The following is a 25,191-nucleotide window of genomic DNA, read 5'->3' on the forward strand; positions in this document are numbered from 1 at the left end:
ATTTGTGATGAGGAATACATTAAAAATGTTTATGAGCAAGATTATAATTTCATACAATCTGGATATATAGGATACCACTTCTTTACTTCAGACTTTAAAATCATATATACATGACCACGGTTGATTGATATAGGGATAACTAAGAATGAAGCTGGGGCTAGTAAAAATAAGCTAATGATCAGAGATGGTAAATATATACATATACATAAAGATATAAAGCTCATTGTTGATCTACTATGTGTTGCCAACTCTCTTGATTTTATTATGAATCTCATGATATTTGGTGTCTTTCTTAGAGACCCAGCTTTAAGAGTCAAGTGAGCATGAAAGAATCTCATTTTTTAGGTTAAAAAATAAGTAGGTTTCTAGCCCTTGCTGATGAGAAGTAAAGCTTGAAGATGTGAACATTACAAGCTCAAAAATCAGAATAAAATAAGAATCCCAGATTTATTATTTTTTAAAATCTCATGACTTTTAAGATGATCTATCAAGATTTTCTGGAGCCTGACTCAAGATTTTTGAATGGTTGGGGTTGGCCAATAATGGTTGGGGTTAGTCAAAAACTGCTAAATATTCAAATACAATATTAACCAGTATATTTAAGTTTAATTAAAGTGTTACTGTTTGGTTAAAATCATGTTTGTTACACAAATTTCCTTTCCTATGTTACAAGCAGCAACAAAGATTATAAAAATAAATTTTCGTTTTACATGTCACTATGCCATTTGTTTACTTTTTGCTTTTCTCAGCATGGACAGTGAAAACACACTAGTTAGTTTCACAGTTGTTTGTAATGAGTTTCTTTCAAGCTCACATGTTCTAGCACAAAGCTGAAATGTTTAGACTGCGTTCACTGAAGTGAAGTGTTCATTCATTTTAGTATTTCCTGTGGATTTTTCTTTAAATTGGACATATTTTTATTGGTCGGTAATTGTGTAAAAGCTTTTTAATAGAACCAAATCTGAAGTCATATTTTACATGATAATGATCCTTACCCTTGCTGTATTTTGCCATCCCCATCATTATCCCTGTTGATCTAATTAGCACAAAGGGTAAAAGGTCTCTTATGGAGCTGAAAAACAGATCTGGAAAGCCAAGATCATCTGAAAAAAACAATTCCTCCAGGGTTCAAAACTCAAATAACCAGAGGAAAGAGGCTTCATGCAGCCAGAGCTCCCTAAATTAAAACAAAAAGCTTCTCACAGCCTCACTTCCAATGAAAGTGAAAGGGCTCCTTGTGCCAGAGTTTTATTCCAAGACAACAGGGGCATTTCATAGCCAAGGTTCATAGTCTCAGCCCAGGGTGAGTGGAGTCTTTGATCATCCTACAGCATAAGACTTCTTAGAGATCACACTCCTTGGGATGTAGTAATTTACTCTAGCTGAGCCAACCCATGTTCCCCTTTTGGCTGGGCTCACTGGCAATCCCTACAGTGAGGGCAGACAGTTGGAATGGTTTTTCATTTTCAATTCAGAGAAGACAATGCTAAATGTCCATTCACCGGTCAGGAACTCCCATTGTATTACAAGCTAATGCCTTCACAAATCCAAAGATGAACCTAATGGAATGGAGCATGTTTTAACCAAGTATTCTCTATTTCATTTATTTATTTAGGTTAAATTTATAAAAAGGTTAGAAAGTGCACCTGTCCATATGCTTTTTTTTTTTTTTTTTTTTTTTTGCAGGATACATTGATATAGCTGCACAGATAGAAACCCTTACTGTAGATGTGCTGCACTGATGTAAAAAGTTACACGCACTGGTATGGCTTACTACACTAAGGTCATGCTTGGGAGTAGCTATGTTAGCACATCTAGCTTCGGACAGGAATTCCTGACCTCCAGTTCTGTTTCTAATGTCCTCTATGCCCCTGATCATTCACTTATGCTGTACATACACTACTGACTTGCATCATTCATTATTGAACCACTTAAAGCACAAACAATTCAGCAATCTACACTAGCCATGCTGAATCAGAACCTTTGCCTCATATCCACATTATCACCGTCCTAAACTGTCTCAGTTAGAGTACTCTCTGGGTACCTGTCCCTTAGTTTTGAGAAGCACATGACTGAAGCAGTGGATCTAGATTTCCATCCCCCTTTTGCGCATTGTTGGATAGTGATAGGAAGACCAGGGTCTTGCCTACATTGGGAAAATTTGCACCACTGCAACTACATTGATTTAGACCCTAACGTAGATAACTAGCGGAATAAACTGCATTGATATAAGCTCTGCTTTATATTGTTGCAGTAGTAGTCATATTGGAGTACAAGGAGGACAGAGATCAGGACCTCCTTGTGCTTGGCAATTTACAATGCCTACTTTAGAAGTTTGCGCTATTCTAACTACATCAATAGGAAATAACCAGACCAGACCAGTTCCTAAACCTGCCAGGAGCCTAATCTACTTCCAAGTCTTTGACCCTTTCATCTCCAGCCACAGTGACTCTGATTTAGGATTCAAACAGCTCCAAGTGGAGCAGAAAGGCGAACGGCACTGGACAGCCACTATTTCAATTGCACGGCGCTTCTACCCCGCAGTCAGCAAGACGTGGCAGAGGTAGGGGGAACACTGGGCCGGTGCATTGGGCGGAGACCTAGTCTGAAAGGAGGGTGCTGGATTTGAACATCTGGGGATGAACATCTGAGGGTGAGCTGGAGAAGACGGGGGCGGGGGAGAGGAGAGATCAGCAACAAACCTGAGCTCCTGCACCTTCCGCTGCCCCACGCTTCTCCCCTTCCCCTGGTATTTGCCCCCTCTTCTCCCCCTCCCCTGGGTATTTGCCTCTCTCCTCCCCTTCCCTTAGGGCGTCGCTCCCCTTTCCCCCGGTGTTTGCCCCTCCCCCCTCGCCCCGCTCCTCCGCCAGGCGAGGAGAGTCAGATACTGACTCAGGAAGCGAAGACGGTAGAAAGAGAATCATGGAAGGGCACCGTGAGCATCGGGCACGGCTTCAAGCGTTGTCCTGCGCATGCTCAAAGTGTTGCGCCTGCTCAGTTGCATCGGGTGGGGGGGGGCCGGACGTGCGGGACAGGGGGTGGTCCTGTGGCCCCGCCTCTCTCGCGCGATCAGACGGCGGCCGCGGCGGAACCATGGCTGCCGCGGAGGAGGCGGATGTGGACGTCGAAGGGGATGCGGCGGCAGCCGCGGCCGGCGGGGCGCTGCGGGGGTGAGCGGTGGGGGAGGGGAGGGGAGGGGAGGGGAGGGGAGGGGAGGGGAGACTCCGCCCCCGGGAGAGCTCGGCTCTCGTCCCCTCCCCGCCCCCCCGAGACACCGCTCACCCGCGCGGGGAGACTCCCTCCGCGCCCTGCCCCCTGTGGGGAGATCGGGGCTCCCTCCTCTTCAGCCCCCTCGCGGCTGCAGGCCCCGGGCGCCCCTCGCTCCGAGGCGGGCTGGCTGGACAGCGCACGGGCTAGGGGATGTCCTCGTGGGAACTGGCCTCTCCCCCGGGACGGCAGGGCCAGGGCATCCTCCCTTGGCACAGCCCGTCAGACGGGGGGCGCGGGAGGGGCCAGAGTGTCCCGTCCCCCCCCCGGGCCCTGCGCTTCTGTGTGTCAGTGGCCCCGGTGGAGAGCGCTTGGGGGCAGAAGGTGCCATAGAAACGTCATTGCCTGCCCCAGGCGTGTGAAAGGCCAGAGTCAGGCCTCAGACCCCATGCGATGGGTGTGAAAGTAACGATTTTGAAAAAGAACAATACATTCTGGGCCAGTTGTGTTTACTGGCTGGCTTCTGAGCCTTCAGGGGGCCACTCAGGTCACGTTTTCGAGCTTTGGGCGCAACCGTGAGGGTTAGAAAGGTCCCTTCTGATTTCAGAGGGGAGGAGAGGTTCTGAGCTAAGCACGTGAATCCAGAAGCTGGGGCTTTCTGAAAAAATATAGCAAGACGTGAGAGTTGGCAAAACTGAATATGACCTGCCCATTTGTAGCTCTGCTTCACTTGTCTCACCTTTCCTGTTTTAGACTTCTTAATTTTTCTCTTGCTCATATTAATAAGCTGCTTCTGCATCTATGCTGAACACTCCAGAGCAACTTTGGGATGAAGAGTATGTCTACACTACAGACACTACACCGGCATAGCTATTGAGGCATAGTCCTGTAGTATAGAGTTGGCCTTTGCCAAAACAAGTTTTTCTGTCTGCATAGAACATCACCTCCTGGAATAAAGTTAGCTATGTCAACAGAAGCCCTCCTCTGTCAACATGGCTGCATCGCCAGTGGGGTTTTGTTGGCATGGATACCTCAGTCAGGGGTGTGTTTTTTCACACCCCTGACTGAGACAGCTATGCCAATATAACTTTTCAGTGTAGACCAAGCCATAGTGTGTGTGACAGGTGCTTTATAAAATAAAACTGTTTTGTATAAGGAGCCCATGTGGGATGTTTGTAACCTGGGGTGTGTATTGCATGCATTGCCCATCTTCATGGTTCTCAAATTTTCTGATGCCTAAAATCACATTTTTTGTATATGTCCTGAAAAGATTGTCCTGGGTCAAATGTATTTTATGTAGGTGGATGAATTTTTTTTTAAAAGTATGTACCAAGGGGACCTACAATTAGAGCTTTCTCCACTCTAAGAAACTGATATATTGTCTGCATTTGGGTACCTGGAACTGGTGGGAGAAAAGAGTTTAGTCTTGTTTAGCAGTTAAACTGTTTTCAGCACCACCTCAGGGGGGCATGTGGCTAATAATTGTTTTCAGGGAAGGGTGAGTTTCCTAGTAATTAGATGAAGCTGAACTAAGTAACTCTTATGCTGAATATCAGGGAACGTTTTTCAGCAGTAAAATATTAGTTTGTATGGTAATTTCCCCAGGGCGACAGTAATTGCCTCACTTAGGCCTGGTCTAGACGACAAACTTATATCAGTATAACTACGTCAGTCAGAGTGTGAAAAATCCACACCTCTGAGTGATGCAGTTGTACTGACCTAACCCCTGGTGTAAACAGCACTATGTTGACAGGAGAGCTTCTCCTATCAACATAGCTACTGCCTCTCAAGGAGGAGGATTACACCAACAGGAGAAGCATAATAGCATTCTTAAAAATGTGCTACATCAGTGCAGCTACACTGCTGCTGCTTTTTATGTGTAGACCTGCCCTGAGAATGACAAGATTACACTGGACAAAGCAACGACAGATATAACAATCCTGGAGTGACAGGATGTTGGGGTAAATGAGCTAATAGTTTTTCACAGAATCATTGAAAGAGATGGAGAAGTTTAAAAAACTCTTTACTCGTTGTTACTTTTTATGATCATAAAGGAAGTCCAGGCACTTTAGCATTTTGCTTTCCCTTTATTGAAAGGATTTGCATGTGCATTGGGACCCCACAGTCCTCAGTCTCTTTCCCCTTTTGTAATCTCAGTGCAATTTTTTATGCTTAGCGGAAGGTGATGATACTTTACCCTCATCATCAACCTCAAGTGATGGCTTTTAAGTGAATCAAATGCTGATGTGTTTATTTTTCATACAGCAGCAGCATCTTAAACTCAGAATACTTTCAGAAGATTTGTCCCTTTCTGAAGGGGAATGTAAAAGCTTTTAAGAATACATAATATTTTCCAAAACAGTTCTCTTAGGAATTGTCCTTTTTCCTCTCAATTACAGTAATATTTCTTACTTAATGCAGCTAAACAAAAAAAAAAAAAAAAAGCTTATTAGTCGAAAGTGTTCCTTCCACTAGCTTACTTAGCACACATATGCAGCATACTAAAATGAGAGCTTCTATAACCATAGGACTTGTTTCTGGATTTCTTAAAGTATTAGTGCCATGAGGTATCACATTGTACAGCTGAGCCCTAAATACTAGTACATGTGAAGGTTATCAGTCTTCTTTAATAAAAAATAAACACTGATATTTGATTTTCCTTAAGAATTACATTTTTCTAAAATAACAACTTTCCTGCAGGGATCTTGCACCTTTACCAAGGGCGTTATTATTCCTATTTTACAGATGGGGAAATTGAGGGATAGAGAGGTTAAATGAGGATCACACAAGAAGGCAGTGACAGCTGAAAATAAAACTTCTGTCTTCTAACAACTACGAGACTCTGTTGCCTGTGTTGTGTTTTTATACTTCACAGCTTTGCTCCCACTTTCTTTTCAGTCTTTTTTGGAAGAAAATTTTTAACTTTTCAGTAAAACAGAAATTGATTTTGCTGATACTTTATGCATGATTCTACAGCATGAAGGGAGAGATAGTACTGTTAGTAAGAGCCCTAACAATTTGAAAAATATTGAAGAAAAGGTTAGGTCCCTTTCTGTGAGGGGCCATTTACACTTTGCCCAATGGAAATCTTATGAAAGGCTAGCCCTACATAATATTTCTACAAAATATAAGTGACGCCTTTTAATTTTAGAATCTCTCTGTCATTCTTATGTTAATGAATACAAGTAACACTATAAAAGTCCAAATTTTTATGTCAGTTCTGACAAGGTTACCTGTTTTCTTTTAAAGTGTTTGCATTACTGACTATATGAACTTTCAAATCTTTTTTTCCTTCTTTAAAATGATTGAAAATTTTATTACAGAGACTATGAAAACATAGCTTCTGGCTTATTGCAAGATCACTACCTTGATTCATCTTGGAGAACGGATAACAGCCTTGTAAGTAGTTTATAGGAAATAGTCTTTTTGGTTTGTTTGTCTGTTTTAAATGAATGGTATATCTTTCACAGAGATTTTCAAAACTTTGTATTTCTTCCTCAGCCACTTGAGAACATAAATTAATGTTTTTATCTTTTCTAAAAAAAAAAAAAAATCAGCCTGTGATTGGTTTTGCTTTAGAGGAAGTATTAGATATTTGTGTGTCAAAGAAGATAATTGAAAAATGTCTGTCATTTCCAGCCATGGACACTGGATAGCAACATTAGTGAAGAGAACAGGGCCGTGATTGAGAAAATGTTGTTGGAAGAAGAGTATCCTTTTATCAAATTGCTTATATGTCTGTTCCTTTCCTAGGGCAAAATAAAATCCTCTGTCCTAGTAGGAAGCAGATATATAGTGGATTCTTTTTAAAGAGATTAGTGTTTACTGAACTTGAAGCATTGTGCTCCAATAGTTAGAGCATGGAAGTATGAGATAGTACACCTGAATTCAGTACCCTGTTCAGCCACTCTGCAACCCTCAGCTTCCTCAGGCTTTGGCGAGTCTCATAGGGTACGTCTACACAGCAATAAAAGACCCGGAACACTGACTTTCAGAGCCTGGGTCAATTGACTCGGGCTCATGGAGCTCATGTTGCGGAGATAAAAATAGCAGTGTAGACGGTCCTACTTGGGCTGGAGCCCAGGCTCTGAGACCTCCCTCCTTACGGGTCGTGGGAAACTTCTACACTGCTATTTTTAGCCCCTCAGCCCTAGCTCCACAAGCCTGAGTCAATTAATCTGGGTTCTGAGACTTGGTGTCACAGGTTTTTCTTTTCAGCGTAGATGTACCCTTCGCCTTTTTGTGCCTATTTCCCATCTTTAAAATGGGTTTGGTAGTAATACCTCATATGGGTGTTGTGGGGATTATTAATGCATAAAAAGCACATTTCATTTCTCAGATGACAGAGTTTATATAACTGCAAAGTATTTTATTTCAAGGGAATTTTCATATACACATCCGTAAAATTCAGGTGCCCCAAACTTCATGAGTCCCCTGATTTTTTCACTTCACATTCACTCATATCTTGAGTGGCAAAAAATACCCATTCATTGCAAGAGATCTTTTAATGCCACTTCTGAGAAACACTTCACGCTTCTTGACAATATGAGAGCTCCTAATGTTGCTGAGATACTTAATCCCAAATAGTTGGTGACCCTATTAACAAATATGAGTTACCTCTGTTTTCCTGTCCTTTTTCCTTTGAAGTGAAGTACTTTGCAGAGGAACAACAAAATGTCAGTACAGAATGTTTTTACCATGGGAATAAATTATTCAGACTTGAATTGCAAAAAGGCTGTGGCGTTTAACATTGATGAGAAGAAAATGTCCTACTACTGTGTCAAAGTCATAAGGAAAAACAGGCTGTGGAGGAAGCAGAATGTCTAGTTTATTTGTAAACCACATACTCACATTATTTCTAAGTCAAACAGTCACTTCCTCCTTTGTTTAACTCAATAGTATTTTAAACCAGTGACAATTTTATCAGAATTTTTGTGTGTATATAGTTCTGTTCTGTGTATCCAAAAATTCCTTAGTAAAGATTACAGGTATTACTTATCTAATAAATCGCTTCCAGAAAAAATATGGCTTGATCAAAAGGAAGGTGACAAAAAATCTGTGAAAAGGTAAAATTGCTTTTGGGGCGGTGGAAGAAATGATGAAATAGTAGAAATAGCAGAAATAGCAGGAATGAGACTTTCTTTAAAATATATATATTTGCTTAGATGATCAGCAGTCACCGTTATTTTTTTTTGTTTTACAGTCCACATAAGAAAACAGGAAAAGTCATGTAGGTACTTTTTGAATAATTAAGTTGTATTTTTAAGCGCTCTTTTTCATTTATGTTAAGTTACAGAACACTAGCATAAAAAGTCAGTTTTACCTCCCCTTTAACATTTAGTCTTGTTTCTTTACTTGTGTAAGATAGTTAAAGGGACATTGTCAACCTGACAGACATTGCCATTTGACTGTTAAATGGCCTGTATTAAATTAATAGGATTTCTGAAGGACACATGTCCACATCACAAAAAAGAACAATTACAGTTGGCTTCCTAGTGCTTGCAGTTTCCTTGTTGCATGTGACCCCCACATTCTCCCCTCCACCCAACCTCTGCAAAATAAGTTGTGGATGGGTGTTGTGCTTCCTTGAATTAGCTTCTGTAATACAAAAACCTGGAAGAATTAGTTCTCTCATCAAGAGTATAAACGTTTAAAACAAATCCTATAAGTTTCCATTGAAGAAATATAATAATCCGCATGTCAGAAATTGTTGCAATCTTTTGGAGATGCTCATTCATTAAAAAGGCACTTCCGTTTTCTTATTCTTTTAGGGTTCGCTCACCGACAAAATCAGCTAGCTGCTCACTAAAGTGGACAATCGAAGAAAAAGAGCTATTTGAACAAGGACTGGTAAATATTGTATTTTTCAGTGTTCAGTTTTCTGTAAAAAACAAACCAAAAAAACTACCTTAATTTAAAAAAAACCACTATATTAACCCTTTTTCATAAAAAATGAACGGAGTTCTCATTGCAAAATAAAAATAATTGCAGTGCACTAAGTTGCTAATTTTTCATTTTTAACTTGTTAAAAATAATTTCCAATTGCTAACAATGGAATAGTAAATCAGGCACACTTAGGCCTTGGTCACACAGTCACATAGCTTGTGAATCTCCATCGAAATCAGCACAGCTTGGTTGTCCACAAGGGTCTGCCTGCCCAGATCCAGTTGCAGGATTTGGGCCTTAGACTGTCCCAGGGGCTACTGATTTGTCTATTGCAGTGTTACAATAGCGGTGCTGTAGTTTACAAAGGAAGTGTCAAACATGAAGAGGTGCCTTGAAATCTAGTAAACTGAAAAAACATTTTTTTCCTCAGACACTAATATACATACTTTGGAGCTTTTTTTTATATGTTGGTAAAGAGTACAACACAGTGGGACCCCAGCCTGGTTGTTGCCTCTAGACATTACTGTAACATATGTAATAAATACACCAATCCCTGAATCGTCCTGCTAATTTTTGTGACTTCCAGTCAGATTTTCTAAAACTATTTTTCTCTTACCTATTGCTCTGCGAAAAAACGACAATAAACAGACACAGGCCCCTGACAATACAAGGAGATCCAGGTGGGTGAATCCCTGGACCTTCACAGTCTCATTGATTTTAACAAGGCTTTGCTAGCTCATTGCTTGAAAACAGAGGGCTTTGCTGTTTTTTGGATGATATATCTAATCTGACATGTAAAACACGTCAGAATTAGTCTTAATTACTACTTGGATGGATGATTGCAAGTTGTGTCCTTGTAGTGTCATTGCAATGATTACGTCTAATGATTTTTGTAAGCATGCTTTTCTTTTGAAAGCTTGTATATATGTAATATAATAGAAGGTGCACTAACAGCAGCTAAAGTAAAGGCTGCTGTAGCATTTCTATTCTAATCCCATGTTGTTCATAACTTTAGCAAACATCAGCCTGGCAGGTGAAAGTTTTTCAGCCCTGGTTTCTTCAAAAGATTAATATTGTCTTGAAAGTTTGAGAAAAAATATTGAATCAATTTTTTATTATAAAGACAATGTAAAAAATAAATTTTCTCCATTAAAAAAATTCTAACTCTTGTAACTTTCTTTTAAACATCTCCAACTAAAATAGCGGGGTATAGAAAGTTGTATTTTGTCAAGCAAATAACCCTTTACAAGCAGTGCCTTTGAATGTTGTAGTGGACATGGCTTTTTAATGGGCCTACTTTGACTTTGAAAATCATATTGCTATAGAATATTGAAAGTAATACAACTTAAACAGTATTTAGAAGGATGCAAAGTATTGTGCCTCCTTACATGGGAACTTTAGACCCCAGACCTGCAAAGGTGCCTGGGTCCTCTGGTGGGGAGCTTCTTGAATAACTGGTGGCCTGTGTTCCCTGTAAGCTGTGTGGTTGGACATCTGCCCAGGAGAGATTCAAGTGCCACGCAGTTGATTAGCAGAGCCAGGCACTTCCAGCCAGCAGCTTGTGTTCAGGTGCCACTCCATCCCCACTGCTTTGCAGCCATGTTGCTCCTGCAGCTGCTCCTGGGACCCTCCTGCTGGCTGTGCAGAGTGGGGGGAAGGAAGGTGCTTATGTCAGGGTATCCCCCTCCCCCAGCCCCTGTACCCCATCTCCACAGAGCAGGGTAGAGGGGACAGGGCTAAGGACTTACAGCAGCTCTGAGGTCTGAACAAGCCTTCAGGTGAGTGAGTGCCTTAAAGAGACAGCACACGTCTCTCAGAGACTTCTCCAGCAGCCAGCACACACACACTCTCACTTATTCACTCACACTGTGGGATAGCTCAGTGGTTTGAGCACCGGCCTGTTAAACCCCACATTGTGAGTTCAATCCTTGAGGGGGCCGTTTAGGGATCTGGGGCAAAATTGGGGATTGGTCCTGCTTTGAGCAGGGGGTTGGATTAGATGACCTCCTGGTCCCTTCCAAACCTGAGATTCTATGATACTGTCTCTCCCCCTGCCCATGTACCCCACCTCTGCAGAGTGGGGGTGGGGGGACATGGTTCAGGAGGAGGAGAGCTTTTAGTGAGTGCCTTAAAGAGAAACCGTGTACGGGCGTCTCTCAGAAACTTCCCTAGCAGTCAGTACGCACAGTCTGTGTCACACACCTGTTGTTGTTACTTCTTGGTACTTCCTGCAATGCACATATATTCTCTGTAATTATAGTCTTTCAAAGTCTGTTATTTTAGTTTTTTGACTGGTCTATGCATTTCATAATTTTTATTTCTCTCTTACACTTAAATTGAATTCTTCTAGTAATGAATTGTAAAATGCCTGTCTTGTCCTGGCTGGAGTAGTTATCCCTATTGGTAACTTTTAAAAAATATATATTATATCTAGGTTTTTTGTTTCTACTGGTGGTGCACATCCGCACATTACCTTGGTGCACGTAACAAAATTTATTCCGTACATGGGTGGAAAAAATTAGAGGGAACGTTGTTGGGGACTTAGCTTCATAGTAAGCATTCACATTTAACGTGAACCAATGCAGCCTTCCTGATTAGATTCACTCATCTGATATTATAACGCCCTCAGTCTAGCACAGATACATATGTGTCAATTTGCATTTAGACTCAATGGAAGAATTTGGCATGGGTGGAATTAGGCCTGCTGTTATAGGTGGTAATGTATGTAAAGGAAAGAACCGAGTTTGACTTTTAGAACCTGGGGTAAGTGTGTAGGACTGGCAGTTAGGAAAAATAAATCTTTTCACTTTAAAATGAGCACATTTGGCATGGGGCCACAAAAAGTTTTGATTTCCCCCAATGCAGCTTTTAATCATTTTCAAGTAGAACCATATTTTAAAGTTTGAAAAATCTTAATCTTGAGGTTGCATTAGCATTGCCTTTTGTGCATAATTAAAGACCCCAATCCTGCAGAAACTCAACGTATATTCTTAATTCTGTGAGTAGTTCCATTGACTTTGGTGGGACACTCAGTGCATAAAATTAAGCATGTGCATAAATCTTTGCAAGATCAGAGTCTAAATCTGGTGTTTTATTCATTCAGAGGATTTGGAATGGATGTGCACATACATGAACTGTTGGGTTTTTACTTTTTATATACCGTGTAGTTAAGAAATGTAGTTTATATACAGTGTAGTTAAGTTTATATACAATATAGTTAACATACCATGAGGTGGGGATGTTCAACTATGGACCTGTTTGGAAAGAGCAGGACCAGAGTTCCAAAAGGCTTATTTAAATTTAGTAGTGCTTTAATTTAATGAGACTTCTATAATTCAGTATTTAACTCTTAAAAGGGAAAAAGGTCAGTTGATTTTGTAGCAAGCTACTGTATGCTGTGAGCGCCTCTCTGAGTAACTTTTAATTTAAGCAACTTAGATGCAGATTTAAGTTGTGGTTCAGACTTTGAGTAAGTTGAGCTCTTTTGTGTGCAAGAGTGGAATGCAGAATACTACAGTATTACACAAATGCATGACCCAGTCCTACAAATGCTTAATTAGCTTCAGTGGAACTCCTCAAGGTAGTAAGCAGTATGTTTTTTAGTGCTTTCAAGATCAGGCCATTGATGAGTCTCCACATAAAGGGGCAGTGAATTAATAACACTTACTGCTTAAACATAATTTCTGGCTGTCCAGTGTCTAGGTAATGGGACTTTTCGCAAGGATCGAGTAGTATTTTTTATTTCTAATAAATAATTACTTCTGTAAAACTTTCTTCTTGCATAAAGAATGATACCTAGATGTAGAAAAGATTGGTTGATTTTAATTCGTTTTGTCACACTAGGCTAAATTTGGCCGAAGATGGACAAAAATTGCCAAGTTGATTGGAAGTCGCACTGTTCTACAAGTAAAGAGCTATGCCAGGCAATACTTTAAGAACAAGGTAAACATGAAATGCCATTTTCTGTTTGTAAAAAAGGCAGTGGGGCAAGTATGCTCCTCTCAGATATTTTGAATGCAAACATGCATTTATGGGACATTATCGTTGAAATATTGCTTATCTGCTGATTTTTAAATCTGAAATTTGACTTGGTTTGGAATTATTCTAATCTTGTTGGGAATTTTAAATGCTCTAACAAGCAATAAACAATATGGTTTGTTTTATTGGACACCCACATACTTGGAATATATTACTAGACTGAAAACAGATTGGCCTCTGACTACTCAGAAGTTGCAACTGTCCAGTGTAATGTAATTTCCGACTGCCACCTGAACTCTTCTGGGACCTTTTTTTAAAAGACAATTGTGTGTACTTTAGCTACTAATAAATACATACATTAATATCCTTTGGACTAGCCTTATTTTGAATATAAAGTGTCATGCACATCTATAATGCTGCATAAGTTCCTTAAAGTCTGCATTTTTTCAATGTTTTACTTTTTAAAACAAAAATCAGTAAGAAAAACCTGAAGATGATTTTCTTAATGTATAGTTTCTTATAAGTAAAATGAGCTGAGAGAAGATGAATTAGCTGATGAATGCTAACTGTAATGCTAGATGTCCACAATTCTGGAAGCTTTGCCAGCCAGTCCTTTCTTAATCCCTTTTTTATATATATAAGTATAAAATAATGAAATATAGGACTGACCTTTGAAGGAGAACATCATGAAAACTGAGCGTTGGACCCAATTTGACAAAGGCAAGCTTTGTAAATTAATACATAAAACTTAATGATCCCTCTAGACTGAACCAAATTGATTATGCCATTGATTTTAATAGTGTTCTTTTACATTTAAACTTCATTATTGGGGTATGCTTAATTTTTCTTATCCATTTATACTTTAAGGCAAAAACTGATGACTCTGAAAAAGAGGAACAAAGTCAGTACAGCAGCAATAGTCTTCCTGTTGAGGATGAAGGAGAGAAGGTGGTGGCATGGGCACCGGTAAACCTGAGGGGCCGTGCAGACCCCAACCTGAACGTAGTGAAAATTGAAAAGTTATCGGATGATGAAGAAGTAGATATCACGGATGAAATGGATGAGCTGCTTTCTCATGCACCCCCACCGGAACCTGGCAAATCTAAATTAACTGATATTCTGAAGAGTCCAATTCAAGAAACCAGAGGAAGAGAACACGCTTTTTGGTCTGCTGGATACAATTTTGCAATTCCCCAGTTTGCAGAAGACAACTTTCAAAAGGCCGAGCAAGGCAAGGTAGAAGCACTGGAGTTTCCAGACATTGCAGCCACATGCTCTGAGAAACAGAGCGTGAATGGTGATGAATCTGTGAAATCAGTTTATCTGCAATTTAATGAATTTACAGAGAAAAGTGAGCAAGACAGGAAAGGGACCTTTGATGACACCAAGCAATTAGTTGATCAAGAACTTAATGAAGAGCAGAAGGACTTAGTTAATAATGAAATGCTTTTCCATCCTTCTTGCCAATTGGATGAAGAAAATCAAGAAGAAGCAGAGGAGCTTAAGCCACCTGATCAAGAAGTGGAAATTGATAGAAATATCATTCTGGGAGAAGAAAAGCAAGCTATTCCAGAATTTTTTGAGGGACGTCAGGCCAAAACACCAGAGCGCTATCTGAAAATTAGAAATTACATTTTGGATCAGTGGTAAGATAAATTGATTTCATTTTATAACATATGTGATTAAGGCTGCTGATGTGCTGTTTTGATGCAGTTAGAACAGACATGGAATTAATGGCCTAGCTCAGAATGCTGCCAAAATTCTGATATTTTAGCTGTTTTCACAAGATTGAGAAGTAACAGCATTGGCTATGGATGGGATATCCCTCCCCTCTTCCCTTTTTTCTTAAATATAAAGGAACATTCTACATTTCAACAATTAAAAAATTTTGGAGAATTATGAAAATGGGTGTCCATTTTCAAAACACATGGCTAGAATTTATTCTAGAATTCTTTCTCCAGTTTTGTCAATTTATTGTATTACACCAAAAGAGAGAAGAGAGAACAGAGTAATACTGGTTAGTGCACTACTTTGCAGTTATTATCACACAGTAATGGTATGTAGATGGGATGCATATCACAATATATTCAAGGGTCTGGTATATGTCTTCCATATTCTGGGTCTTGTCCTTCAGACCTTACATAAAATTCCCATGCAAGTTGTTCTCTAGTGATGTCGGTAATGTGTGTCCATTCTTCAGTCTGGGACAGGTAGGAGACTGAATTTATAGAATTTATAGAAATAGAAACTCTTAAGTGGCTATGTTAGAGCAAAAAGTGATAATCAAAACCATTTTTAAAATGGGTCCTTCTCAACAGGGAGCACTATTCAGAGTCTTGAATATTGTACAGTTTGTCTTCATGGAACCATTTTAAGGAACCCATGTTTTACTATGACAGGCTAATTTGCCGTGCAATTTGTTCTCCTGTAGCTTTGTTTTCTGGGTTTAACTGTACTCACTTCAAAAATATTACAATAGTCTCTCAGCTCTAGTTTAATTGCCTTATAAATTGATAACCTATTCACTAGTTCTGGAGTAGTTGTAAGCTCCCATATTTCTAGGGAAATTTTTGACAGACTTCAAAGCAGTAAATGTGCATGAAAGATAAAAAACAGGATTATCGCACATTAACCTACAAGTTGTTTATGCAGTTACTTAAAATAATTGTTTAATACAGTAGAACATGTGACACAGAATGGACACAAGTATTTTATTTTAACAAGATCATTTCATTTCAATAACTTACTGCTCCCTGGCACCATTCATTTCCAGGGCTTATATTTTATGCTGTGTGTGGATATCTTTTTCCCTGTGCATGTATTTGAATAAATCTGCACAGCCTCAAACACCATCATAAATTTGCATTTTTTTTATTAAACTTAGATATCTGTATGAATACTCTAACAATTCCATATTTTGTTTTTCAGAGAGTGTACTTTAGAAAACAACCACTCAAACAGTACAATCCTACTTCATGAGTAGCTTTTTGGGGGTGATTATAAGCCTGTTTACCACTAGCATTCTTTGTCAGAGTGCTACACATGTTAAATAGTCAGAATCTTCCAATAATTCCTGTAGAAAAAATACAAGGAAATTCAAATGGCTTCACAGGACAATTAAACTATTTTTTTTTCTTTTTACTGATCCATTTTCTTTTTGTTTTAAAATGTTCTATGGTTTATTTTAGGGAGCGATGTAAACCTAAATACCTGAATAAGACTTCAGTACGGCCAGGCCTAAAGAACTGTGGTGATGTTAACTGTATTGGACGGATACACACGTACCTGGAGTTAATAGGAGCAATTAACTTTGGTTGTGGTAAAAAAAAATTTTAATCTGCATCCATTCAAATTATAACCACGATGTTAACAATATCTGTTATTGGTCAGAAACCATTTTGATAAGCTATGTATGTTACATGAGATATAAAAATCAAGGGAGAGAAAAATCTATATTTTTCAAAAGAATTTTTTGAGTTAAATTCATTGCTGAGTACCTTCTGCATTCAGTCCAATCAAAACTACCCATGTGGGTAGTCTTCATTCCATCTCCCTTTTTTTCTGAAGTCTCCAGTCACCCTTGTTTCATGTAAGCTCTTTGGGGCAGGTACCTCGCATAATGGCGTTGTGACCTGTTTGACCTCCCACCCCTGTCATCATGTAAATCCTAATGGGCTACTTGTATGAGTAGGTATTAGTAGGTATAAAGGTTGCAGAATCTGGCTCTAAGATTATAGACCTTCTGAAAGAAAATAAATTGTGCTTTTGTTTTGCTTTTAAATTTTCAAAATACTTGGTGTCTTCAAGTACGGATTTTATTTATTGACTGCACTTTCTCATAAGATGGGAGAAGCATAACTTATTGAAAACTAGCGGTTTAACCTATTTCTTTAGCTAACCTGGTATATAGTTTGAAGGAACCACAGGTGTCTTGTGCGTGAACGTACATAATTCTCAGAGCCCCTGCTCATGTCCTACAGTCTGTACTATGCAATGTTCCTCCTCACTCTGTTGGTTGATGGCAGAGCAAAGATTGACAGCCAGCCTGGGGCCAGGACAGCCTCTTTGCGGATAACTTGAGTTCTCTGCCTCCACTCCTGGGCAAACATGGGGTCTCCTTGTTGTAGCAAAGCCTTCAGGGTTGGACTAGCAAAAACATCTTGAATTTGACTAACTGGAGACTCCTAGAACTATGGGTTTCTAAGCAAGGTTTGCCTCAGACCATGTCTGGGGCCCCACTTCCAAGAAGACCTCTTAACTTGGCAAGAGGCTTCAGAAATTTACCCAGATATGGGAGACATGTACGTTGGACAAATGGATGCTACAGGCAATTCTACACGGTTATGCCATCAAACTTAGCAGTTCCCCAGAGATACATTCATATTTCCCAGATCAAACAACTTAACCAAACACCAAAAAGTAAAAGCCTTCTTGGCATTAGGGCGGTACAGCTGGAACCAACAAGACAGATTTTATGGGGTGTACTTGGTACTCTTAGTGACCCTAAAGAATGGGGACATGAGCCATCTTAGATCTCAAATCCTTCAGCAAATCCACCAGGTCTCTGAAGTTCTGATTGAAAACACTAAAGTCTATCATTACAACTCTATCACTCCAGTATTTAATGACTTCAGTAAATCTCAAGGAGGCTTACCTTCATGTGATAATCAGGGCGAGTCACTGGAAATTTCTGCCCTTCTGTTACAATGGGAAGCATTTTCAGTACAGGGCTCCCGCATTCTTACTAGTGTCAGCCCCACGAGTCTTCACAAAGATCATGGTGGTCTTGCATTCTCAGAGAAAGGGGGTATATGTTTCTCCCTGCTTAGGACAAGTACCTGAAAAGAAGACTATCAGATCGCCCTTCAGCATCTACAGGAGATTGTAATCTGCATCTGCGATAATGGGTTTCTGATGAACATGCAGAAGACTCTTCTCTAGCTATTTCAGTGACTTTTGCTTTTAGGAGTGATCATAGACACCATTTCAGAGGAGAGACAACAGAAGACCTCTTTAATTCACCAAGTGTCATGTGGTCATCAGACATCCCTAGAAGTCCTTGATACAGCTCCTCCGTATGCTAGTTCCATGTGTAGATACTCTACAACAGACTAGATTTCATCTAAGGATGCTTAGATGATTTTTTCTTATCATAGGAAGAAATTGCAATCAATCAGAAACAGAGAATCACAGTTCCAAAGTGAATCACTTCCTCCCTCAAGTGGTGGACTGAATCATCCTTTAAGATTCCAACAGTGTGTCCAGTATCAGAACTGGTGAAATTCATGATCACCATCACAGCAAACTTTCATACATGGGGAGCATTCCTCAACAGGACAGTGGCTCACGGGACTTTGTCCAGTTTGGAGAAGAAGAGGCATATAAATGAGCTAGAGCTCAGGATCATCAGGCTAACCCTCCTCTACTTTCAAAAGCCAGTCCACCAGCATCATGTATCTCACAGCTGATGACACCACTACAGTTGCATACATCAGCCAACAAGGGAGAACTAAATCTTCCTCCGTCCACAAGGAAGTGATACATCTGTTGACTTTGTCAGAGAGTTATCTTCCCCCCTCTAAGCTATCCACATAAAGGCTCAGCAGGAAGGACCTGGAGCTTGAATCTTTCTCTATTTCAGGAGGTGTAGAAAAAGTTCAGGGCTCCAATCAGATCTTTGCCTCAAGGGAAGGAATCAATGTTCTGACTCAAAGGTGGCCCTAATGCTTACTTTATGGCTTTCTCCACGTACCTCTAGTGGCAAGGATGAGAAAAAAGATATTAAAGGAAAAGGCCATCATACTCTTGATTGACTCATATTGGCCCCACAGCTAGTAATTTTCAGCTTTGGAAGCCATCATTCTGGGATTCTCCACAGGTGGTGATCTTGGCCCCTAGCTGTGCGTGAATCTTTGTTCTGCCTCCAACCGTTGGAGGAGGGAGAATGCCGCACCATACAGACTGCTGGACACGGGGGTCTTAGAAAGAAAAATCACAGATAAGAACAAAGTTTTCCTTTCTTAAAGTTGGTATCCTGCTGAGTGAGGACCACATGACTATACTATTGCCTTATCATAGAGTAATACCTCCTCGTTGAGATTTTTATTAAATATGGAATTTTTATTTACCAGGATTAGTGGGAAATAACGTGTGCGCTCTGCATTCCTATAGAACAGGCTGTGTATAACAGACCACAACCCGCTGACAAAACACGATCCAAAGAAGGCAAAGACACCATAGAAGCATACCAGCTTGCTCAGCGTTTGCAGTCCATGGTAAGATGAAAATAAAAAGTTGCATGTGTCAGTGATAGGGCCTCTTCAACTTTCACTTTCGATACAGGACATCTCTCTGAATTTCTTCTTAACCCATTCAGCTTCGATCACTTTCCTGAGCGTTCTTTGAGTCAAGTGTCTGCTTTAGCACCAGTGTTACTCTTTGTCATACCTGTCCTAATTGCTATTCTATTGCACAGTTGGTTTCCACTCCAACTTGTCTGGAGCTAGAAAACCCAGCATAATTTGCCAATTTGCATCCATGAGAAAGCACTGGAGTGTTCTGTCAGCATGCTGTGAGGCTGCCTACGTTTTAATTTGTAAATTTACCAGGTTTTTGGAGTGACTTATTTAGAGCTCAGCATTTATAACCACGCATATATGGGACTTTATAAATAATTTATTGCTTTATTAAAAGAATAAGATTTGCAGGATAATTATGTAACAAGTGTATGTAATACCAAATTTTTATTTTGCTGTAAAGATTTTATGTGTTTAAATCCATTGGTGCAAGAAAACTAAATCAACCCCACAAAGGAAGTGACAGAAAAGAAAATCCATATATGAAATAAAAAATGTTATGCAGAAAGCATGAGCCATACCCAATATTGTTTGCATCACAATTTGCAATTATTTAGCAGTATACTTAGTCTTCGTAGTATTCGATTTAAATTGATGTCCATAAATGTTGATTTCAGCTGACACACTGAAATTGATGAAAAAAATATCCATAAGTAACAGCTGATGCAAGTGCAGCCTCCCGCTCCTGCACCTTGTGCTTGCAGGGATTGGGTAGTATTGGGTCTGTGGCACCATAGATTGAGCCTTCTGCAGCGGTGCTGTTATGGGAGTGAGTGGGCCTTGACAACGAAGCTGCAGAGAGCTTCTTGCATGGCTGCAGGGCTGATGATGCTTGATCCCTGCAGGTGCAGGGAAGGCTGAAGTCCTGCTTGGGGGCAGGGCCGTTTGGCAACAGTATGGTTTTCCTGTAGCTGGCAGCTCATCTTCCACCTCCCCTTGTGGTCCTGTCTGGGTGTCTCTGCTCTGCCCTGCCATGACCGCAGCCTTCCCCACACCATGCGCCTGCAGGGAATGGGTGTCACCTGTAATGTGGCAGCACAGGGAGCCACCTACAGCTCTGTTGTCACGGCCCTGCTCACTCATTCACTCAGCAACCAGGAGTGCGGGGGCTGTCCTGGCAGGAATTGTGGCCTTCCCTGCAGCCAGGGGCTCGTCATTGTCCTTGGAGCCTTAGCTAAGGGTCTTTGTTTCTCCAGGCCTCCCTGGTACCTAGCGCCTCAGTGTCTTGGGCCCCTCGGCCACACAAGGAGCCCCATGTAGACATAGTGTCAGTGCTGGCCTAACTCCAACTCTATCCTCCCACCGCCCAATTTCCCATAACTGTAAAAATAAAAACTCTTAAAAATTTAAAAATAAAAATCAATATTTCTTGAAATTGGAAAAAAAAGAGAGAAATCTTCCAAGCCCACATATAATAAACCATGCTGTTTGTACTAGCTGGATGGATCCATGGATCTTTACTCAAGTATTTACTGTACTGCTTAAGGAAAACCTTTCCGGATTTATTTCTAGAAAGGTTGCCAACTGTTGAGTATAAACCAAAGTAAAGAGTTCTATGTTATTCAGTGGGACTGTTCTGGGAGTCATAATGCTTATGAGCCACTGGCCATTTGGATGTCATTTTATAGCTGATTAAATTCAGCAAATGTCAATGCTTTGACGTGTATGGATTGATGATGTTTGACTAGTATTCTACCTTCTTCCTACAGCGTACAAGAAGACGGCGTGTGCGAGACCCCTGGGGAAACTGGTGTGATGCCAAGGATTTGGAAGGACAGACATTTGAGGTAACTCTTGTATTTTTAAACTGTTCTGGTAGATACGGTTCTTGCTAACCATTTATCAGATGGTATCTCATCAAAGGCAGTAGAAAAAATGATTGCATAATAAGCATTAAAATTACATTTGTTCTTTTTGAAACCATGATTTGAAAATAATATTGGAGCAACTGTTAGGCAACTGTGCTAATATCATGGTGAATGTACTTTTGAGTATGCATGTCCCAAACTTGTACAGCTATACCATAAAGCATACACTATGTCATGGCATGGCCATAATGTTTCTTATTTTAATTTGCAGATTTCATCAGTCTTACTCTCATTCAGTGAAAAGTTGCTCTTCATTTCACATCATATAAATCTTTTGTTTATAAAAAATGTAGCTTTAATTCAACATTAAGGTTGAAATATCAAGCATTCATAAATCTGGAAAAGCAGAGTTAAGGCTGGGAGCTGAATTTGTGCTCTTTTGTGCTTATACCTTACAATATGGTTGCTCTTTATTCCAAATTGTCAACAATAAGAGTATGAGTTTATCTTAAAAAAAAAAAAAAAAAAAAATTGCTTATTTTAAACATTTTTCGTAACAAATAAAACTTATTTGATGCTTGCCTTGCTTTGTAGATCTTTTATAGTGACTTCAAAAATAAACCAACCTGAAGACTATGTACTATGTTACACAGTTTTTTTACATCACATACTGAGTTTTATATGTTGCACAAGAAAGAGAGAGGTGATAGATGTGTGACTGACCAGTTCCCACCTTTAGCCTGGGTTTTTAGCTGTAAGACAGTGGGGGCTTAATAACAGTTTCAGTGAGTGGTTATCTTGGGGAAAAAATAGAGCGTTTGTGATGTACCTCAGAAGCACTGTTTTAGTAGACTAGACCTAGCAGTCACGGTTTCAGTCCTGATTCTTACACTGTTTACTGTGACCTTATTAAGGCTAGCTGAGGTGGAAAGAAAATTTAGGCCTTTTAGGTTTCCAGACCTGTATTTATTCCTCTAGGGATAGAGTTCAGGAAATGTGAACAACGCCATCCCCGCCATTCCCCTCCCCAAAATTGTATGATATCCCAAACTCTAAGATTTTCCAGAGTTTTTTGAAGTGTTTGCAAGTTTAGATGACACTGAAGTACTTCGCAGAGCCATCAACATTCAAAGTCAATTTAGACTAAACAGAAAATTGTCTACTGTGCATCCACACTCCTAGTGTTCTAAACCTTAGAATGAGCAGAGAAACTTAACAGATAATCCTACTCTTCCTGTGTGGAGAAAAATGTGTGACATTAATGACATCAAGATTACTGAACTACTTTCTTTCAAACTCAATTTGTTTATTAGATCTCATTGAAACCTAGAGAACACATGCAGTTTAAACAAAATCCACTTTTCTGCCATTGAGTTATGTATGTACAAAATGTCACTCACAAGACAGCCACGCTTCATGATTGAGGCAAGCATGGGCTCTAATAACTAAAATGTTTCAATGGCTTTGGCTGCCGCATCTACCATTTCCTGCAAAGAATGATCTTTAGGTTGAGACAATGTGGAAAATTTCAGCACCAAAGAGGAACTGCTTTGAGAAAGTTTTGACCAACTGATTATAATGGAGGTAGTACTTGCACATACATTTGACAGTGAAGGCTTGTGTGAGATGTGGATGCCATTACTTGAACTCTGACTAGATCAAGCCTTGGGGGATGATAGGAAGAGTCTCTTCCATCTTCCTGCAAAAACAGATCTATGTGCTAATGTCTCTGTCACTATTTTCACACTGCATGATATATTCTGGCTGTTTCAGTGCATGATGAGTGATCCAATGACAAAAGCTGCTAGCATGGCAGGGTGCAAATTAGTGCCCAGAATCTAGGTATTTTGAAGGAGCCTGGCAATCATTACTGATAAAATTTGTTTTTTAGCATCTCTCTGCTGAGGAACTAGCAAGAAGGAGAGAGGAGGAGAAACTTAAACCTGCAAAACCTTCTAAAGGATCAAGACAAATAAAAAGGTTTTCTTTTTGTGTGCTGTTTGCTCTACAATATCTCTTTTGGAAATAGAGATAATAATTGGCTTGCATAGATTCAAACCTAAATGTTGTGAATCATTACTATGTAGACATATGTGCTTTGCAATCTAGATTTTTTAAAAGTCTGACATCACAGTTGTAAATTACAAAACTTTACCGTTGAAATTCATGGGTGTAAATCACAAAATTCCAGTAATTGGGGAGCAGTCACTGGAGTGGGGGAATGAGCAATTCCAGCAAAGAAGGAGCTGCTGGGAGAAAATGTGATTTATTTAAAGACTTTTTTTCATTGATTGTCCTTATCTTTAGAGAAATTTTCTTTCATTTTGTAGTTCCTTTGATCCCTTTCAGCTGATACCTTGCTGTTTCTTCACTGAAGAAAAACGAGTAAGTACATATTCATGAATAATCAAGAACATTCATTTATTTACTTACAGGATGTCTCTGATACTCATTATTGTTTGTCATTTCAGGAACCATTTCAGGTGAAAGTGGCTTCAGAAGCACTTTTAATAATGGACTTGGTAAGGATTAAGCATTGTTTTATAATGGACTGAAGTATATATTTTGATATAGCCCCATTTTTCTCATTAGTTTCCTTCCCATTCAGAACTAAAAGCAAGAGTCTACTACAGGAGAAATCCCAAACTGCTGCATCTCTTTAGGGTTGTGTCTATATATTTTACTGTAATAATAACCATAGTTTATGCAAGTTGTCTACCAACATGAATGGCTGTTAATGCCTATTCTTGTTCCAGATGAAGTCACTGGAGAGTTGTCACTGACTTAAATAAGAGTAGTATCAGATCCATACGCAGTTCCATTTCTCCCAGGATATCCATCTTCTGTGATAGCTGTTGCTCCAAAAGAAACATCTCTTCAGTGTGCATGTTGCCACTTTAGAATCCATTGGGATCATTACTCTATTTGCCTAGCAATCCAGAAGATGATTCAGTATTTGCATATTCTCTTTATAATAACAAAGTGGGCCAGGCCAGGCCAAAGTCTTCTCAGTTTTGACACAGCGTTCCTGGTGTTAAATGGTGACAGTTTCTCCAACTAACAGCACCTCATACATACTTAATACTTAGATGGGTGGCAAAGATAATCTTTATTTATTCACTTTAAATTGAAACACACAGTATTTCAGAGTCTTTATTGTTCTCAGTTTTCCTTCTAAACCTTACTGTGAAAGAACCTATGAAGACAGTATTTTATAATGTAAATCCAAGATTAGCAACAGTTATGAAAATGGATATTTTAACAAATATTTTAAGTAATGTGTTCGTATTATATATCTTTAGCATGCTCATGTTTCTATGGCAGAAGTAATAGGCCTGTTAGGGGGAAGATACTCTGAAGCTGATAGAATTGTTGAAGTAAGTTGTTGGGTTTTTTGGGGTTTTTTTTTTTTTTTTTGGGTGGGCGGGGTCAGTGTTCATTCTGCATTTCACTAAAAGTATTGGTTAAATGCCTTATATTAAAAAACATGTATTCAAGAGTTAATGTCCTACAGATTATTGAATTAGTTGTTCTTTAATCTTAAAAAATTGAAATTTGAAAAGTTAATTATTGTAATGTTGACATTACAAAATTTAAGATCTCGTAAAAATATCTGGCTGTCATATCTCTTCTACGCTTGCATAAAATCTAGTATTTAACATTGATTTATGATTGGTTTAAATGTTTTCACTCAGTGTTTCCATTTCTACATATGTGGATGTTATTTACAGATTTGTGCAGCAGAACCATGCAATAGTCTCAGTACAGGACTACAGTGTGAGATGGATCCAGTGTCTCAAACTCAGGCCTCAGAAACCTTGGCTGTTAGAGGGTACAGTGTTATTGGGTGGTACCACTCTCACCCTGCTTTTGACCCCAACCCTTCGATACGAGATATTGACACGCAGGCTAAATACCAGGTACTCTTTGTGTGTATGTTAAAAAAAACTTTTCAT

General features: G+C 39.6%; 1 protein-coding gene across 5 annotated transcripts in view; it reads left to right on the forward strand.

Annotated features, from left to right (window-relative positions):
• Positions 1-3,015: 3,015 nt before the first annotated feature.
• The window catches only part of MYSM1 (Myb like, SWIRM and MPN domains 1), a 30,281-nt gene continuing 8,105 nt past the window's right edge, over positions 3,016-25,191 (forward strand). For 2 of the 5 annotated variants that reach the window (XM_037907783.2, XM_037907784.2), the window contains exons 1-16: positions 3,016-3,170; positions 6,531-6,606; positions 6,847-6,917; positions 8,196-8,273; positions 8,411-8,437; positions 8,979-9,057; positions 12,937-13,035; positions 13,939-14,717; positions 16,260-16,390; positions 19,243-19,346; positions 21,137-21,214; positions 23,127-23,215; positions 23,566-23,620; positions 23,707-23,757; positions 24,538-24,612; positions 24,967-25,155. In XM_037907783.2, the coding sequence (XP_037763711.2) occupies positions 3,094-3,170; positions 6,531-6,606; positions 6,847-6,917; positions 8,196-8,273; positions 8,411-8,437; positions 8,979-9,057; positions 12,937-13,035; positions 13,939-14,717; positions 16,260-16,390; positions 19,243-19,346; positions 21,137-21,214; positions 23,127-23,215; positions 23,566-23,620; positions 23,707-23,757; positions 24,538-24,612; positions 24,967-25,155 (2,058 nt within the window). In that variant the 5' untranslated portion in view covers positions 3,016-3,093. The remainder of the gene's footprint in view (positions 3,171-6,530; positions 6,607-6,846; positions 6,918-8,195; positions 8,274-8,410; positions 8,438-8,978; positions 9,058-12,936; positions 13,036-13,938; positions 14,718-16,259; positions 16,391-19,242; positions 19,347-21,136; positions 21,215-23,126; positions 23,216-23,565; positions 23,621-23,706; positions 23,758-24,537; positions 24,613-24,966; positions 25,156-25,191) is intronic. The other 3 variants (XM_037907785.2, XM_043552576.1, XM_043552577.1) reach the window with 2 other exon arrangements.

This window comes from Chelonia mydas, chromosome 8 (assembly GCF_015237465.2).
Source record: "Chelonia mydas isolate rCheMyd1 chromosome 8, rCheMyd1.pri.v2, whole genome shotgun sequence".
Lineage (NCBI taxonomy): Eukaryota > Metazoa > Chordata > Testudines > Cheloniidae > Chelonia > Chelonia mydas.